This window comes from Chiloscyllium plagiosum, unplaced genomic scaffold (assembly GCF_037043375.1).
Source record: "Chiloscyllium plagiosum isolate Xiang-an unplaced genomic scaffold, Cpla_swu_hap1 HiC_scaffold_22, whole genome shotgun sequence".
Lineage (NCBI taxonomy): Eukaryota > Metazoa > Chordata > Chondrichthyes > Orectolobiformes > Hemiscylliidae > Chiloscyllium > Chiloscyllium plagiosum.
This window is the reverse complement of record NW_028270160.1, coordinates 7,552,608-7,571,704: the sequence shown is the minus strand read 5'-3', so window position 1 is coordinate 7,571,704 and position 19,097 is coordinate 7,552,608. Positions and strand designations below refer to the sequence as shown.

The following is a 19,097-nucleotide window of genomic DNA, read 5'->3' as shown; positions in this document are numbered from 1 at the left end:
TTCAATCCTTCTAATGACCATTTCCTTTTGTAATCATAGCCTTACTCTTCAAACATGCATTCACCATCTGGTTTTCTTATCACACATCACAGAACCAGCTTCCAAAAATATAGTTTATCTTTTCATCTATTACTCTTGTAAATGCCATTTATATAAAAGTTAATGGGTATTTGATTGTTATGGAATCTGTGCTACCATCTGTTGCTCTTAAGAGTCATTGGGGATGCCTTCAACCCAAAATGCTTAGGTTTAGATCAGGTTGGAAGTAAAGTATTAGAAATCTTAAACATTACCCCATCCCTAACACTTCCAGTTTTAATGGGGGCAGAATAGGAGTCAGAAACCAGCCAGCTCACTCCCAGGAAGAGGGAGGCCATTTAAATATTATTATAAAAGATACGTGTCTCAAATTTAAAGACCTTTTTAAATGTTATGCTGGCTGGCTGGGTTTCCAGAACCTTGAGGAAATCCAACAGCTAAAGGATGCTGACAACTGCAGGATCCATGAGGCAAGTTTTTTGTTTTGTGTGCCTTTCTGTTTATCTGCTGAAACTACATACCCTGCTTCTGCAGCTGCCCCATGAGCAAACATGTCCTCTGGACTGTGACCCCACCTATCCAGCATTAGCAGCCTCCCTTAGGGCAGCACAGTGGCTCAGTGGTTAGCACTGCTGCCTCACAGCGCCAGGGACCCAGGTTCAATTCCAGTCTCGGGTGACTGTGTGGAGTTTGCACATTCTCCCCATGTCTGCGTGGGTTTCCTCCGGGTGCTCCGGTTTCCTACCACAGGCCAAAGATGTGCAGGTAAGGGTGAATTGGCTATGCTAAATTGCCCATAGTGTTCAGGGATGTGTAGGTGTAGGTTAGGTGTATTAGCCAGGGATAAATGTAGGGTAGGGAAATGGGTCTGGGTGGGTGAGTGACTGTTGGGAGCGTTGTTGTGGATTTGGGCCGAAGGGCCTGCTTCCACACTGTAGGAATTCTAACATTCTTCTCTGATCCCCGCCATCTCCTCACCAGCCCGCATGCCTCCTGTCCCTCTGGTCCACAGAGGACTATGGACACTCAGTCCTTGAACTTCTAGGTCTCCTTTGGCATTGCTCATGGGCAGTAATACAGACAATCTGGGCAAGGGATAGATGGATGTCTAAGTGACAGAAAATAGAAACCAAACAGGCTGAGCTGAATATGTGAATCAGGCCAGAAACACAAGGAGATATCACTTGGGCAGAACAGAAAAGTTCAGCGGGTTGGAAACCACTCACACAGTTAAGTATTTTCTGGAAGGGAAGAATTCTCAAAACAATTGAAAAATAGAAAGCTACAAGTAGAGTTAGAAACTAAAAAAATGCTGCTTTTTGCATTCTGGTATGGCCGTGTCACACTGTGGACTAAAATCCAAGGTGTAATTACAAAACAAAGAACTGCAGGTACTGGAAATCTGAAATGAAAACAGAAATTGCTGGAGAAACTTGACAGGTCTGGCAGCATCTGTGGAGAGAGAGAGAGAGACAGAGAAGGTTAATGTTTCGATAACTCTTCTTGGAGTACAGTTCTGAAGAAAGGTCACTGGACAAGAAACCTTAACTCTGTTTCTCTCTCTGTAGATGCTGCCAGACCTATGGAGTTTCTCCAGAACTTTCTGTTCTTGTCCAAGATGTAGTTTGTCTATGAGGTCAGAATAGATCAGTCAGCATCAGAGTCAAAAGTACTAGCTCACGATAGGAACAATTTGCTACAGCCTTTATCAGAGGAAAACATTCCTGGGTGTTTCACAGGAGGCTCATGAAACACAATTGGACAGATGGGTGTAGGTTTTAGAAAGTGAGGGTCATGGGATGGAGAGGTTTGTGGGAGATGGGCGAGTGCCAGCTGCAAGGTAGCTGAATATAGGCCCACTACTGATGGAAATGTTCACTTTAGACATGTGCGAGCAACCAGAAATAGGCAAGTATAAAAATATCTGATAAAGGATACAAAGAAAGGGAATGATTGGGCCTCTGAAATGATTTAAAACAAGAATAAGCATTTTAAAATTAACATATTTTCAGACGAAAGTCAACAATATGTTAAGGTGGTGAGTGAACAGAACTGGGTCCAAAGTTAAGATGTGGAAAGCAGAACTTTGGATGATACCAAGTTTATGGAGGATGGGAGATAGGAGATGAACAAGAACATTGGCATAGTCATATTTAGAAGTGACAAGGCACAGTGGACTAAGCAGGGAACAGTGGAGGCTGTTGTTATGGAATGGAACTAAATGGCCTTTGTGCTGGAAAGGATATGTCCTCAGAAGCTCATCTCAGGGTCAAATGGAACTCAAGTTCAAAAGGTCTGGTTCAGCCTCAGACTGCCTGGACGGAGGATGGAGTCTGGGGTGAGGGAATAGAGTTTTTGACAGGGACTGAAACTGATGAAGTCTTCCCAACATTATGTGGAAGAAATTGCTGCTCAGTGCTGGATGTATAAATGGCAAGACAGATTAGAAATGGTGGACACAGTAAGTGAGCTGGTGAATAGGTTTTTTGGCAAAGAGGAGAAAGTGAGGAGTGCAGATGCTGGAGAGTCAGAGTCAAAAAGTGTGGTGCTGGAAAAGCACAGCAGATCAGGCAGCATCCGAGGAGCAGGAGAATCGACATCTCGGGCATAAGCCCTTCATGAGGTTGCCTGGTTGTCATCAGCAGACATGGGAGCGGAGGAATAGTGTCTGGTTGCAAATTAGGAGAGAGACAAGGATAGAACCTTGGTATATACTATAAGTAATGCTATGGAGTGAGAAGGGAAACAATTGTTAGTGATTCCCTAACTACAACTGGATAGCGAGGAATGGAAGCAGGTGATCAGAGCCTCACTCAGCTGGACAGCAGTGGTCAGGCATTGGAGGAGCATGGTTTGGTAACCATTGCCAGAGGTTGCTGAAAGATTAAAAGGTGAGCTAGTTTTTCCTGCACAGACAGGAGAGTGGGTGGCCGCTATTGTCCTGCTTTCATAATTGTGAATTCCGTGCAGGAGTAGGCACAGAAGCATGCTAGGAGAAATTCAGACATGGAGTTGTAACCAACATGGGAAATGGGCACAGATCTTGGAGACAAGGGTATGTTCAGGGTTGGGAGAAGAAAGGGAGGTTGGAGATGGAATGTTAATTTGAAAAGTAAAGGAGTCAAGGAAGGGAGAGAGACAAGTCCTAGATACAGATTATCAAAAATGAGCAAAAAAATCCTGCCCCTTTTTTGAGTATGTAATGTAAATATTTTACTTACAAAGTAGGGAAGCTTATGTTTGTTATCTTCTAATATTTGCATATTTGATTATTTTACAGAGGCTCTATTCTGGCATCGCTTGACACGTTTAAGAAAATGTGGGTGTCCAAGAAAGAGTACGAGGAAGATGGGGCCAGAGCAATACATAGGAAGACATTCTAAGTACCTGTCAGAATTGGCCCATACACAAACTCACTCTGATGTAAACCTTGCTTGTCTGGGTATGGTGTATGCCTGTAAGAAGGTGAATGTGTGTAATATGAGAGCACCGAGGAGATACAAAGACTGGTTTTGGGACACACGTGATCAAAATGAGAGATTTTGGTCATTTTCATTTTTTGTCTGCTTCCCCCACCCCTCTAAACTGCCCCCCGATTATGTTGTCATTTATAGTTAACGTGGTGTGGGAGTCCAGCTATACATGAAAACATGCCAACTGCAATTGGCTATGGCCACAGTCTCTGATTTCTTTGAGGTTATGATGTGAAGTCAGAGTAACAGCAAAAGGAAATGAAAGCTCCTGAGGCAGTTGAGTGGATGTTAAAAAGTGCGGTATGAATGGTAATTTTTAACAGGCTTTTGTTCCTATTGCTTTTGAGACAGGTAAGGAATTTGTAACCTATTGTGCGTAGACAAATTGCACGTCCTGATGTTCCTGAATTTTTTAAGAAATATATCAGCAGAGCTCCGTATGAAATATATATATATATCCCAGTGCTTTTTGTCCATGTCTAGTAACACTAACATATACTGGCTTGTGTGCCTACTAGATGAGGTACCACTTTTAACCCTGCAGGCTGCAAGCATTTTGAGATATTTAGTCAGGTGTTAATAGAGAGAACAAATCAACTGAGAAGCCCTTTAGAAAGCAAGGGCAGACTAGTGGTAAAGTGTGCAGCATGTAAGATATTTTTAAGTTATTTTTCACTCTTCCTTTATAAATGTTTTAAGCTAAGCCAATAGAAACAGTTCAGAAATTCCAGCTTAAACATTGGTTGCCATATGTAAGAAATGAAACATATTTGAAACTAAAATAATTGTCAGTAATACATTATTGGGCAAGAGATAAGTGCAATGCAGTTTAAAGCCAATTGCAGAACAGGTATTGTTCACTTCAGTTCATTCGGATCACCACCACCCCAGTCATATTGTATCCAACTCTGATTTACTGACTCTTGGTTCAAGGAATGCAAACGATGGTTTAGACTGCAGTTGCTTTCAGTATTTATTTCCCAACCATTGGCATTGGAGGGACAGGGTGGTGAGACTGGAGTGAGAGGGAAAAAAAGGAAGTTGTAATTTGAATCGCTCAGAATCAGGAACAAAATTCAAAGCTGTGGCAGAAGGCCTTCCTCTTAATAATACTCTCATAATGTTTAGCATGAAAGAAACGAACAAAGTATTCATTTGAAAATGAAATGCTGATATTTAAGCCTTAGAACTGTTTGTAGTGTCACGTACCACTACATTCGAGCAGTAACACATGTTATAAGTGCCAGTCGTTTTTTTTTAAAAAGTGCAGTAGTTAATACCAACGGTAATGAAGGGAACTGCTGTCAACTGCTGAGAGTAAACATGACAACATAGTAGATCAGCCTCTTCATTGTTTCGAGTTAATTTGAATGACAAACTAAATTGTTTAAACCTTTACCTTAGCATAAATGTCTTAGAAAGTCACCAAAATTGACTGAGAACATCACTGACATTAATTTGTCATGACTGCTGTAGATCTAGGTCTCCTGTACGATGGTGAAGACTTTGAGTAGGTCTGTTCTGACTGTTGCTTTTCCTACGTTATCATCCATTGTTTTACCATGCAGAAGTATTGCAAACTGTGCTGCCAGGTGATGCCACTGTACTTGAGAACCTTAAAATAAAAACTGTTCAAAAGCACTTGCGATTGCTTCTATAATCACTAACATGGAGATCAGTACCACCAGGCATAACAAATATATATATTTAGGTATTTATCACAAGTATCTATTGCACGACAGCTTTTTCCTCAGAGCCTCCAAAAACACCTCCACACACATCTTTGAAGTTTAGTGTGCAAGTAAATTGATTGGAACACAATGATTCTACATCAAAAAGGTGAGTCACTGATATAACAATTTACAGTTTGTGTGAAGGTTTGTAGCTCGGGTGCTCGTTGTTGTGGTTCTGTTCGCCGAGCTGGGAATTTGTGTTGCAGACGTTTCATCCCCTGTCTAGGTGACATTCTCAGTGCTTGGGAGTCTCCTGTGAAGCGCTTCTGTGATCTTTCCTCCGGCATTTATAGTGGTTTGAATCTACCGCTTCCGGTTGTCAGTTCCAGGACAAAGGACCCGATACCCAGCATGAGCAAAACCAATGTAGTGTACAAAATCCCATGCAGGGACTGCACAAAACACTACATAGGACAAACAGGAAGACAGCTAACGATCCACATTCATGAACACCAACTAGCCACGAAACGACATGACCAGCTATCCTTAGCAGCCACACACGCAGGTGACAAGCAACATGAATTTGACTGGGACAACACTACTATTATAGAACAAGCCAAACAGAACAGCCAGGGAATTCCTAGAGGCATGGCACTCATCCACTGATTCAATCAACAACCACATCGACCTGGACCCAATATACCGGCCACTGCAGCGGACAGCTGGAACTGACAACCGGAAGCGGCAGATTCAAACCACTACAAATGCCGGAGGAAAGATCACAGAAGCGCTTCACAGGAGGCTCCCAAGCATTGAGGATGTCACCTAGACAGGGACGAAACGTCTGCAACATAAATTCCCAGCTCGGCGAACAGAACCACAATAACAATTTACCTCATGAATAGGCAGAGGACACGCTGAGCAGGAACAGACAGGGGACTGCTGAGTAAGTGAGGTTATATATTTGGGTGGTTGCGTTACCCGAAATACAACTTAGTGTCCCCCACCCATCCTCCTCTAACCAAACAAAAAGGTTCTGTGAGCCAGATTGGTAAGGTAACTAGCTTTTTTTTAGTCTTTATTTTTCTTCAGTCTCTTTGGGAATTTAGAATCCTGGGAATGGAGGTTAGGGCAGTTGAATGTTCCTCCTGCAGAATGTGGGAGGTAAGGGTCACCACTAATGTCCCTGCTGACTGCACTTGCAGGAAGTGCACCCAACTCCAGTTACTTGAAAACTATGTTAGGGAACTGGAGTTGGATGAACTTCGGATCATTTGGGAGGCAGAGGGGGTTATTGAGAGGAATTACAGGGAGGTAGTTACACCTCAGGTAAAAGAAAGAGGCAGCTGGGTTACAGTGGGGACAGAAAGGGAATTGACAGGCAGTGCAGGGAACCCCTGTGGCTGTTCCCCTTAAAAACAAGTATACCATTTTGGATACTGTTGGTGGGGGGATTACTTACCAGGGGTAAGCCATTGTGTACAGAGTCTGTCCCTGTTGTTCAGAGGGGAAGGGAGCAGAGCATTAGTCACTGGGGACTCCATAGTTAGGGGGATAGATAGGAGGTTCTGTGTCAATGAGAGAGACTAATGTGTTACCTCCCAGGTGTGGGGGTTCGTGATGTCTTGGATTGTGTTTTTGGGATGCATGAGGGGACGTGGAGCACCCAAAGTCATGGTCCACATAGACACCAACGACATAGGTAGAAAGAGAGATGGTGAGTTAAGGCAGAAATTCAGGGACCTAGGGTGGAAGGTTAGTGCTAGAACAAAGAGTTGTTGTTATCTCTGGTTTGTTCTCTGTGCCACGTGCCAGTATGTGATGAATAGAGAGAGAGGAGTTGAACATGTGGCTACAGGGATGATGCAGGAGGGAGGGTTTTGGATACTTGGGGCTCATTCTGAGGTAGGTGGGATCTATACAAACAGGATGGTCTACACCTGAACCCAAGGGGTACCAATACCCAGGGGTGAAATTTGCTAATGCTCTTCAGGAGGGTTTAATAAATTCAGCAGGGGAATGGGAACCTAATTGTAGTTCTGACTGAGGAGGTTGCAAGTAGTGAGGTCAGAAATGAGGTTTAACAGTCGCAAAAGTTCACACAGGCAGGCATGTGTGACTAATGCCAGCAGCATCCAGAGTAAGATGAGTGAACTGGCAGCATGGGTTGGTATCTCAGACTTCGATGTTGTGGCCATCGAAGAGACATGGGTACAGCAGGTTTATTGCAGGTTCCAGGATTTAGATGTTTCAGTAAGAACAGAGGAGATGGTAAAAGAGGGGGAGTTGTGGCACAGAGTCAAGGACAATATTATGGTGGCTGGAGAACTCGTCTACTGAGGTAGTATGGACTCAGGTTAGAAACAGGAAAAGAGGTCTTGGGAGCTTTCTATAGGCCTCTGAATAGTTCCAGATGTGTAAAGGAAAGGATAGCAAAAATAATTCTGGATAGGAGAGTGAGTAACAGGTTAGTTGTTATGGGGGACTTTAACTTTCTAAATGTTGGCTGGAAATACAATAGTTTGAGTATTTCAGATGAGTCAGTTTTTGTCTAATCTGTACAGGATGGTTTCCTGATACATTTTGTAGACAGGCCAACAAGGAGCAAGGCTACATTGGATTTGGTACTGGGTGGACAGGCAGGTAGTTCTGAGGAGGAGGGGAGGCTACAGAAAGATTTAGACAATTTAGGAGAGTGGTCCAAGAAATGGCTGATAAAATTCAGTGTGAGCAAATGTGAGGTCTTGCACTTTGGAAAAAAGACACGGGCATGGACTATTTTATAAATGGTGAGAAAATTCATAAAGCCAAAATACAAAGGGATCTGGGAGTGCTAATACAGAATTCTCTAAAGGTTGACTTGTAGGTTGAGTCAGTGGTTGAAAAAAGCAAATATTATATTGTCATTTATCTCAAGAGGGTTTGAATATAAAGCTATGATTAGGCTCCATTTAGAATAGTGTGTCCAGTTTTGGGCCCCACACCTCAGGAAGCACATACTGTCACTGGAGCATGTCCAGCGGAGATTCACACAGATAATTCCTGGAATGGTAGGCCTAACATATGACGACCAGCTGAGGATCCTTCTAGAGTTTAGAAGGTTGAGGGAAGATCTAATAGAAACTTACAAATAAAGCATGGCTTAGAAAGGGTGGAAGCTGGGAAGTTGTTTCCGTTAGGTGGGGAGGCGAGGACTCATGGGCACAGCCTTAGAATTTAAAGGGGGTCAATTTAGAATGGAAATGAGACATTTCTTCAGTCAGAGTGGTGGTCCTGTGGAATTCATTGCCACTGAGCGCAGTGGAGGCCAGGACATTAAATGTCTTCAAAGCAGAGATTGATAAATTATTAATCTCACAAGGGATACAGGGAGAGTGTGGGTAAGTGGCATTGAAATGCCCGTCAGCCATGTTTGAATGGCGGAGTGGACTCGATGGGCTGAATGGCCTTACTTTCACTCCTATTTCTTATGGTAAAGAACCCAACCAGGTGTTAGATTTGGAGGTAGGTGAACACATTGGTGATAGTGACCACAATTTGGTTATGTTTACTTGAGTGATGGAAAGGGATAGATATATAACGAAGGGCAAGAGTCATTGCTGGAGGAAAGCAATTATGCGATTTAGGATGCATAGGATGGGGACAGAAACTGCAGGGAATGGACACAACTGAAATATGGAGCTTATTCAAGGAACAGCTACTGCATGTCTTTGATAGGTATAGATATGCCAAGCAGGGAGGAAATGATCGAATGAGGAGCTGTGTATTATTAAAGAAGTCAAATCTCTTGTCAAGAGGAAGCCGGCAGCTTATGTTAGGATGAGACATGAAGGCTCAGTTAGGGTGCTTGAAAGTTACAAGTTACCCAGGAAAGACCTAAACAGAGCTAAGAATCGACATTTCAGGCATAAGCCCTTCATCAGGAATGAGATTTGTGGGTCGGAGCTGAGAGATAAATGGGAGGGGTGCAGGGAAGGCAGCTTGGAAAGCGATAGATGGATGAAGATGAGGGAGAGGGTGATAGGTCAGAGGGGTAGTGATGGATGGGGTCCAGAGGATGGTGCTGAGTTGGAGGCTTGGGACTGGGATAATGTGGGAGGGTGAGGGGAAACGAGGAAGCTGTTGAAATCCACATTTATCCCATGTGGTTGCAGGGTCCCAAGGCGGAATATGAGGCATTCCTCCTGGAGGCTTCAGGTGGTAACTGTTTGACTGTGTAGACATGCAGGTCCTGGGCTGTCCTTGACTGAGTGAGAGAGGGAGTTGAAGTGTTCAGCCACGGAGCCTCTGGAACTGTCCATCACTCCCCCCTCTGACCTATCACTTTCGCAGCTACCTTCCTCCTTCCCCATTTATCTCTCAGCCCCAACCCACAAGCCTCATTGCTGATGAAGGGCTTATGCCTGAAACATTGATTCTCCTTCCCCGCTCTACTTTTCCAGCACCATATTCTCAATGCAGATGGGATTTATCCTCTGAATCTCTGGGAAGCCAGACAGGAGAGTGCAGAGCCTTTGGCTTTTGTCTTTATGTCATCATGGTCTACAGGAAGACTGGAAGATAGCAAATGTTGTCCCCTTGTTCAAGAATGGGAGTAGGGAGTGCTCAGGTAATTTTAGACTAGTGAGCCTTACTTCAGTTATGGGTAAAGCATTGGAAAAGTTTATAAGAGATTAGATCATAAATCCTGAGAAGAATAAGTTGATTAGGGATAGTTTTGTGAAGGGTAGGTTATGCCTCACAAACCTTATTGAGTTCTTTGAGAAGATGACCAAACAGGAGGATGAGGATTAAACTGGTTGGTGTGGTGTATATGGATTTCAATTAAGCATTTGATAAGATTCCCCACAATAGGCTATTGCACAAAATGCAATGGCACAGGATTGAGGGTGGTTTAGCGGTTTGGATCAGAAATTGGCGAGCTGAAAGAAGACAGTGGTGGTTGATGGGAAAGGTTCATTCTGGAGTTCAGTTACTTGTGTATGGCAAGGATCTGTTGGTCATTTTTATAAATGAAGTAGAAGGATGAGTGAGTAAATTTGTGGGTGACACTAAGATTGGTGGAGTTGTGGATTGTGCTAAAGGATGTTGCAGGTTACAGAGGGACATAGATAAGCTGCAGAGCTGGGCTGAGAGGTGGCAAATGGAGTTTAATGCAGAAAAGTGTGAAGTGATTCACTTTGGAAGGAGCAACAATACAGAGTAGTGTGCTAATTAGAAGGATGGAGCAGCTTTGGAGAGGGTTCAGAGGAGATTTACTAGGATGGTGCCTGGTATGGAGGGAAGGTCTTATGAGGAACAGCTGAGGAACTTGAGGCTATATTCATTAGAGAGGAGGTTGAGAGATGACTTGATTGAGACACAATCATAGGTTTAGTTGGGTGGTCAGTGAGAACCTTTTTCCTCAGATGGTGATGGCTAGCATGAGGGGACGTAGCTTTAAATTGAGAGGTGATGGATATAGAACAGATGTCAGAGGTAGTTTCTTTACTCAGTAGTAGGGGCATGGAAAATACTGCCTGCAACACTAGTAGACTCACCAACTTTAAGGGCATTTAAATGGTCATTAGATAAACATATGGATGAAAGTGGAATCGTGTAGGTTAGATAGGCTCCAGATTGGTTCCACAGGTTGGCGCAACATCGAGGGGCAAAGGGCCTGTACTGCACTATGTACCATGTTGTAAAAAATAAAATACCAGCTAGAGGTTCTATTATTTGTTGCTATTGGTTCAGGGATGAATGATGGCCCAATTCACAGGAGAATTATCAGCCATCTGAAGAGGCAGGTAGAGAATCTTAGATTTATTACCTGAAAAGGTGAAGTCACTGAGTTATCAATATGACACCAATCAGCTAAAACAAAATAAGGTATCTCAACAGTATGAATAATTCTAGTCAGCTATAATGCTACAGGTAAGATACCATGTATGGCCTTGTTTCTGCACTAATATTCCTATGGTGCCAGTTGTATTGTAAACAAACCTTCCTTACTAGCCAATACTATTAACTTTAAAAATAAAAACAAAATCTACAGCAAGCTAGTCAACCTACGAAAAATAACTTCATTGTTAAATGAACAAAATCCTACTCAATTAGTTATGTTTCAAATTTAAATTTTTTCCCAAAATTAAAAATACCTTTTATCTTTGCTCCTGTGCTTGGTATTGGTAATATTTTATGGTGTATCTGCTGATTTGCTTTTGTACGTTCATAAATGATTTGCACTTTGAACTAAAGCTGTTTGTAAAATTTGCTTAAGTGATCCAAATTTGATTTCAGCATTAGATTTTCACTGTTCTTTTTTACATCATTGTGTAATTGACATTTTTAGATAAAATGATTCAGAGGTAAACCAATATTTTAAACTTAGAATTTTCCCTTTTTAATGTAAACAATTTAATATACATATTTAATTAACACATTTACTTCCACATCTGTCCAAACTGATCTCCTCTAAAACAAAAGCAAAGCAGTTTACACCAAGACCTTTGCTATTAGAGGAAAATGCTTTGCAATTGAAATCAAACTAATTTTTACATAGGATGCAGATTAACCCCATTCAATATTATGTTACTAAATCTTTACTAGTATATCTCCCATAGATTTATATAAATTGTCAGATAATATGGTTACTTCCTTTGTTATCTTTGATACCTTTGTGAAGCTATTTATCTCTCAAATATTTTCCTTTGGACGGGAAATGTTCAGAGTTGAGGCATAGAGATTGTGGAGAAAAGGCAACCAATAGCTAAAATCTGTACTTGGATTGAGAATTGCACATAACGTATAGCCCTCATCGGCTCCTTTACCTAAGCACTCATTTTTTCTTTGTTCCTCTGTTAAGTAGGTGAGAAATCTTCTCTGTGCAAATTGGGTCAGACTCCCTTTGAGATCTGTCAATGGGTGAAAACAAAATTCCAAAAGATATTCACACTGCAACTCCATCATTGAAGAGTTACATCAGGAAAACACATTGTAAACATTTCAGACCAAATTTCCCAACTATTGTTTTTGTGTAAGTCACATGCCTTTTCCCTCAACTTGCAAATAAATTTTACTCCCCAAATGGTTTTAGCATGTGAGTTTGGCAGTTAGTTTGCAGAGTTTAAATGGTCACACTGACCTTTAAAATTGGTGTTATGTCCATGGTTTTCTCGCAACAACACAGGTTTCAAAGCTTGTCATCACAACTCTTACTGAGAAGTGTTCAATTTAACAGTAGGCAAATCTTAATGACCCAGAGACATGGGAACAGAAATGAGACAATTGAGTTTGTTCCATTCAATGAGCTCATGGCTGATCTGATAATCCTCAACTTCACATCTTGAGTTTTTTGGCCCCTTTAAATGGTTAACGAAACATATTATTCTCACACCTAGTTGGCTCAGATGTTCTAAAAATAAATTCTCACAGAAAAATTAAGAATCATTTGCTGACCTTGATCAACAATTTCAAGAGAACAAGCCTGAATTCACTGCTGCTGTAAATTCTAAGTACCACTTCCCTGGGAACAGTTAAACTGTGTTGACCTCAAGACATATTACAATTAGAATGTGTGGTCATAAAATGAACAAAAGTTTCTAATAACTCATATTTATGGCAGGCAGCAATTTGACCCATAGTTCCACACCAGTCAACAATAATTTGATAATGTTAATCCCATTTTCCACCTCTTGGCCTTGCTGTTGCAGTTGAAATGGATTTAAATTAGATTGGCAGGGGGATGGGACTCTGACAAGTAGTTTGTGGGGGACAACAAAGATTACTAATTAAAACACAAGCAAACAAAGGCAGAGGATGCATAGGTAAGGGAGGAAAGTGAGTCTAGTCAGGCTAAATGAAATGTATTTTAATGAAAGGAGCCTGGGGAATAAGACAGCTAAGCTGAGGACACAGATAGACACAAGGGAGTATGATATCCTAGCCTTGACTAAGACCAGGCTGAAATCTAAAAATCACACAACACCAGGTTATAGTCCAATGGGTTTAATTGGAAGCACTAGCTTTTGGAGCGACGCTCCTTCATCAGGTGATTGAGAAGGAGCGTCGCTCCGAAAGCTAGTGTGCTTCCAATTAAACCTGTTGGACTATAACCTGGTGTTGTATGATTTTTAACTTTGTACACCCCAGTCCAACACCGGCATCTCCGAATCAAGGCTGAAATCTGAGCAGGATGGACAGCTAGTTATAGGGCATTCATGAGATAGGGGAATAGGAGCAGCCCAAAGCCCTGGAAGCTACAGCAACACAAATGAATACTGTATCTAAATATTATTGAAACAATATACAAGCTTCTGATTCAAACACCCTTTCAGGCAGCAAGTTCCAGACTCTCACTATCCTCTGGGTAATATTATGAACACTCCTTTAACCTTCTACCTCTTACCTTAAACCTATGCCCCCGAGATATTGACTCTCCTACTAATAGAAAAAGACTTATCTGTGCCCTTCATAATGTTATACATGTCAGATATCCACTCAAACTTCACTGCTCCCAAGAAAACTCCAGCCAGACCAATACCCAATAGCTCAAACTAAGTCCAGGCAACATCCTGGTAAATTGCCTCTGCACCCTCTTTAATGCAATCACATCCTCCCTATAATGAGGTGACCAGAACTGCATTTCATGCCAATACGAGCATCTTATACAGTTCCAATGTAATCTCCCTGCCTTGTATTCTGTGCCTTGTCGAAAGAAGGTAAGTAACCAATATGCCGCCTCAACCACTTATCTACCCACCTTGTTTCCTTCAGGGATCAGTGCAATTTGCACACCAAGGTCCCTCTGATCTTTAGTATTTCCCCAGGGTCCGACTATTCCTAGTGTAGCCCCTTCTCTATTGTCCCTTCCTAGGTGCATTACCTCAGATATTTCTAGGTTGAATTCCATTTGCCACTGCTCAGCCCAGCTGACTCGTCTGTTGATATCTTCCTGCAGGTGATGGCTATCCTTCTCATTATTTAGCACCCTATGAATATCTTCAGTCATACCCCTTACAATTGAATCTAAATCTTTAATGTATACCACAAGGCATCAGAATGTAGCATCACCTTAGTGTCAAATCATCTACAGTGTCCTTAGAGCAGTAAGTAACCTGTTTATCTTTCAGGTCAGTTGCCAAAAGTGAACATCTGTATTTCGTTCTGTTGTAAAACAAGCTGCTGTTCAAATGTCAACTGCAACTCAATTCCAAACCAAACAAATTAGAAAATTAGAAAAGTAGTGATGGTCTCACTGGCTAAAAAAAAGTTTTGCTGGATTCAATTTAAGGATTTTGTACCCCCTCTAAACTTACACACAAACTCCCAGTTATTATTTGGGTCATTAAAATCTCCTATTAATAATGCCATATTATACTTTCTCTTTGAAATTCTCTTCTAAAATTTGTTACCATATTTGATAGTTGATCTCTCCATTCGGAGACTTATAGTACTCATCTAACTGTGTCCTTAAATGTGACTTGACCTCTACCTTTGTGACCTCATTTGATGAACATTCCAAGCTACCGTCCTTCCTGACTGCACAAATCAATGTCTTGATCAATACGGTGATCCACTCCTCTTCTATTTGTCTCCCATCTGAATATCCTATTACCAGAATCTTGAGATGTCAATCCTGCTCATCTTTCAGCCAAGTTATAGCTATGATATTATACTCCCTTTATACATATCTGTGCCTTAGCTGAGCTGTCTTATTCCTCAGGCTTCTTTCAGTAACATTCAGCCTTAGTTGACTCACTTTTTCCTACCTAACCTATGCATCCTCTCCCTTCACTTACTTCGGTTTTAATTACTAATTCCATCATAGCTAATTGTCTCCCACAAACTACTTGTTACGATCCCAGTCCCCTGCCAATCTAGTTAAAATCCACTCCAACTGCAATAGCATGCTTCCCCAAAGAATATTGATCCCAATCTGGTTCAGATGTAGAATCCCTACATCTTCAAAGTGGGAGCTTTATTTATGCTGGTTAAAAAAGACGACTTATTGCATAAACACTTCCCCATTGTACACACAATTTATAATTGAACACCCTATTATAATTCACATGCAGTACCCCAGGAATCCACTAGTCAATATCGCAAACATTTGGTGACCCCCAACAAGAGTTTTTGGTCAATCTCGGGACAAAGTAGATTTTATTTGTTGCTCAGTTTCCTTCCCTTACTATTCATCTTTGAAAAGATATTACCCAAAGATTATCACAGCACATTGGAACCTTATGGCCAATATTCAGGTAGAGATTTCAATATTACATTGCTGCAAAGTTATCAGAACCCAAAGCCCAAGCTGATTTTTCCCTCCCTTTGTCCAGGAGTGCTGCAGCCAATTGTAGTACTTTAACCCCTGTTTAGTTAGGCATCAGTTAACTCAGGACAGATTGGTCAATTGATCCCAAATCCTAAATCACTCAGGCTTGTCTGAGATTTTGAACAATCTCCTAAGATCAGTTTTCTTAAAACTGAATTTTATTTTGCTAACATGATAAGCCAAATTGATTCATATTTTACATTCATCTTGATTAACTCATATGGGGGTGGGTCAATTATTATCCGATAGATCAAACGTTGCCAACCTTTTCAAGGCTGAACTGGAGACTTCAGGAAGTAAAGATTTATTACCGGGGGCTATGAGCAATGCAGGACAACAAAGGTAAAGTTACCAAAATCCCACACTCACATTAGGAGAGACACCTGGTGATCAAACTTCAAAACCCAATTGCAATTAGAGAGAAACGTCAGGCAACAGGGAAAGGGCATACCAAATAGCCTCTTTAATTGTAAGATTTTCTAAGCAATGCTCTTTCTCGGTGTATTAAGCAGTAGTTAAATGATTTATTTGAGGAACAGTGTCAGTTATTCCAGCAGCAAAGGGGGTTAATTCAGATCATTGTTATCTTTGATGTGCATTGTGACTACAGCATTTACTGAACCAACAGTGACTGCAAATCAATGCAAATCAACCATTTTAGGATTTCTTGAGAAATAAATGCAAGTTGTCTGTTTTTCCTGGTTTCTAGGCCATGTAATCCATTGGAAATATGCATTTACAGATATCAGGAATTGGGATATCAGGTAGTCAAATAGGCTGCTATAAAGCTGTGAAAAGATTCACCCTGGGCAGGTTACAGCAGTGTGGAAGTCAGGGGAAATAGATTCTGAAAAGTAATTTCATGAGCAATTTTCTCAAAAATAAACTAGAATTAAGGTTTTGTTTAAAATCCAAGATATTTTAAATTAGATGGGGGGGGGGAAGAGAACAAATTTAATTTGCAATCTTGTTCTCAATACCACCAGTGAATAACGTACATTAAGTAATAATGAACAGAACAAGAATGACAAAATCAGATTCAACCAGTGAGGCTGCATAATCTCATTCAGATTCAGAATTTAGCAAGTTCAACTCACTGAAGGCAAAGTAGGGATTCCACCTTAACTGTTCTCCCTATCCAATACAGATTACTTAAAATGTTAGCCATGGCTTGCTTAAGTCAAATTCCAGGACATGAACCGATTAAGCAATGCTGACATTCCAATATAGTACTGAGGAGTGTGGCACTACCATGAGTGCCATATTTCCAGTTAAGAGATTAAATGGACATAAAAGATCCATAAAACCCTATTTTTGAAGAGCAGGGAGTCTCCCTGGCAGTTACTCATTAATCAACATTACAAAAACAGATTACCTGGTCATGATCACATTGCTGTTTGAGGGAGTTTATTGTAGCTGCCACATTTCCAAGAGAGTTTCACTGACCGAGACGCATTTGCTTAAAATAAGTACAATACAAATGCAAAACTTACCTTTTAAACATAACAGGTCAAACATTAAAAACACCAAATTAACTGTTTTACATCAAACAAATCTTTATTTTGCTGCTTGCTGAATAATTATTTCAAAGATTTTTAAAATATTTTAAGGAACATTTAATATAATGAAAATTTCTGACTTGCTACAACTTAAAAGCAGTGACAGATTTCACAAACTTCTCCATTTTGTCTTATTCCTGAACATAAACAATTAAATATTATAGTAATTTTAAAAATGGTACAGATATACAGGGCGGCCCCCTTATCTCCGGCCCGAACATATTAAAGGGAACCTTGCGGAACCAGGGTTTGCCAGGAAGTAAATGTCCCATTGAAATGAATAGGTTCGCTCCTATCCACAGTAGATCACGGAACTTATCCCCGTGAGTATGGAGACGGGGACTACTGTAGTGGATTGCTTTTTCACAATTCAGAGGTTTTAAAAGCAACATCTTTGAGCCAATATTTGCAGTATTATAAAGCACACCTCTGTTCCGAAAACACAGGAGGATATTCCTTCCGGATCAGAATACAAACTGGCGAGAAGCAGAACACTTCAGTTATTATCAGATGTTAGAACCTGATTGAACCCCTCCACATCCCAAAATTAGATCAGGGAAACTAACTCTCCATTTAGAGTCCAACGCTAGTGTCCCACTCAGTGCCAATACTCGGGTTTATCATGTAAAATGCAGACTAAAGTAAAAGCCAGCCTTCACCACCTTTGTTCTCGAAAGGGAAAAGAGCTGGAAGGCTTAAAGACTGGCCACCTGTCAGTCCCTGTACTGGAGAACAGATGCAAATCTGGAGTGTGACAGAAATGTCAATCACAAAAAAGAACAAAATTCTTCAGAAGTCTTCAGTCATTAGCTATTTTTCAAAGTTACATTAATATGAAACAGGTTGGCAGTGGATGCAATTAAAAATCAGGATCACTGCTTAGGAATTTCATCTCTCACAGCTGCAAATGGAAAAGCATCAAATTCTCTCACATTGTTAAAAAAGATATACAGAAAGTTCAGGAATTCAACTACCTGAAGAACTGCTAAAAATGATTGATGAAATACAAAGTGATGAACAGGAGGAAATTATTGGCCAATCCAGCCTGTTCCACATCCATGATGGCTCAACATCGTAATGGGGTACTTCCACTGTTGGAGCTCCCAGCCTCCTGCCACATCATCTCAATGGGAGAGACAAGAGAGTAAAACCCAGAGTCAAGGGGGAAGAAAAAAAAGCTGGAAAATACATAAATAAAAGAATGAATACAAGTATTTATTTGAAAATAATTTATGTAAGTTCTTCTAAATGTAAGTTGGCACCTCCGGTGATTTTACTTCATGTGCTTTAATGGATTGTAATTAGGCTTTCAAAGCTGTAAAAGACAAATTAAAGATATGACCTTCAGCACAAATTTATATGAAGAGCTGGACAAATGAAGTAGGTTTATGATCCAAAAGTCAGAAGTGCAAATGGCTTCAGAGAGTTCCAGATAAAATGAATAATTAGATGGCTCCATTTGGGTTTCAGGTTGCACATTATTATTAAACACAATGCTGCCAGATGGTTTGGGAGACCGTTATAAGTTAACATATGATGCCGATAAATCACCCTCAACTTCCACCATGAGCCTCTGTTACATGAGGCAGTTGTTGTCAATTTCTATGGGCAGAAGCCTGGGAAATGCAAAATATTTTGATCAATAATTGACATATGCAATAAGTGTTCACAACTAAAGGTGAAGAAATTGTTGGCACATTTTGAGCAATTGGCCAGTGAGGTGTCTACTACCGGAGATTCCTCCTCATTTCCAGGTCCTTCTCCATCCTGCTCTATCAACAAGCATTCTCAAAGCCACTGAGACAGATCCAGTTCAGTCTCACTCACATTGCCTTTTGTCTTTCATTCAAGTCAGTTTTGTCAATGCTATGGAATGGAACATTTTTCATTACGGACATAAGCCTCAGCATTAAGTGTTCACTCTCAAGTTAGATACAACATGGTTAGATGCAAGATAAAACTCATTTCCTGCCTCAATGTGTCTCAGCTACCGCTTTACAAGAGGTTACCTTCCTGTCCTATTGTGACACGTGACTTT

At 40.9% G+C, this 19,097-nt stretch overlaps 1 protein-coding gene across 1 annotated transcript in view; it reads left to right on the top strand.

Moving 5' to 3' along the window:
• LOC122561343 (alpha-centractin) overlaps positions 1-5,153 on the top strand; it is a 57,274-nt gene extending 52,121 nt beyond the window's left edge. The window contains exon 11 of the mRNA XM_043713063.2: positions 3,320-5,153. Coding sequence (XP_043568998.1) covers positions 3,320-3,422 — 103 coding nt within the window. The 3' untranslated portion in view covers positions 3,423-5,153. The remainder of the gene's footprint in view (positions 1-3,319) is intronic.
• Positions 5,154-19,097: the final 13,944 nt, after the last annotated feature.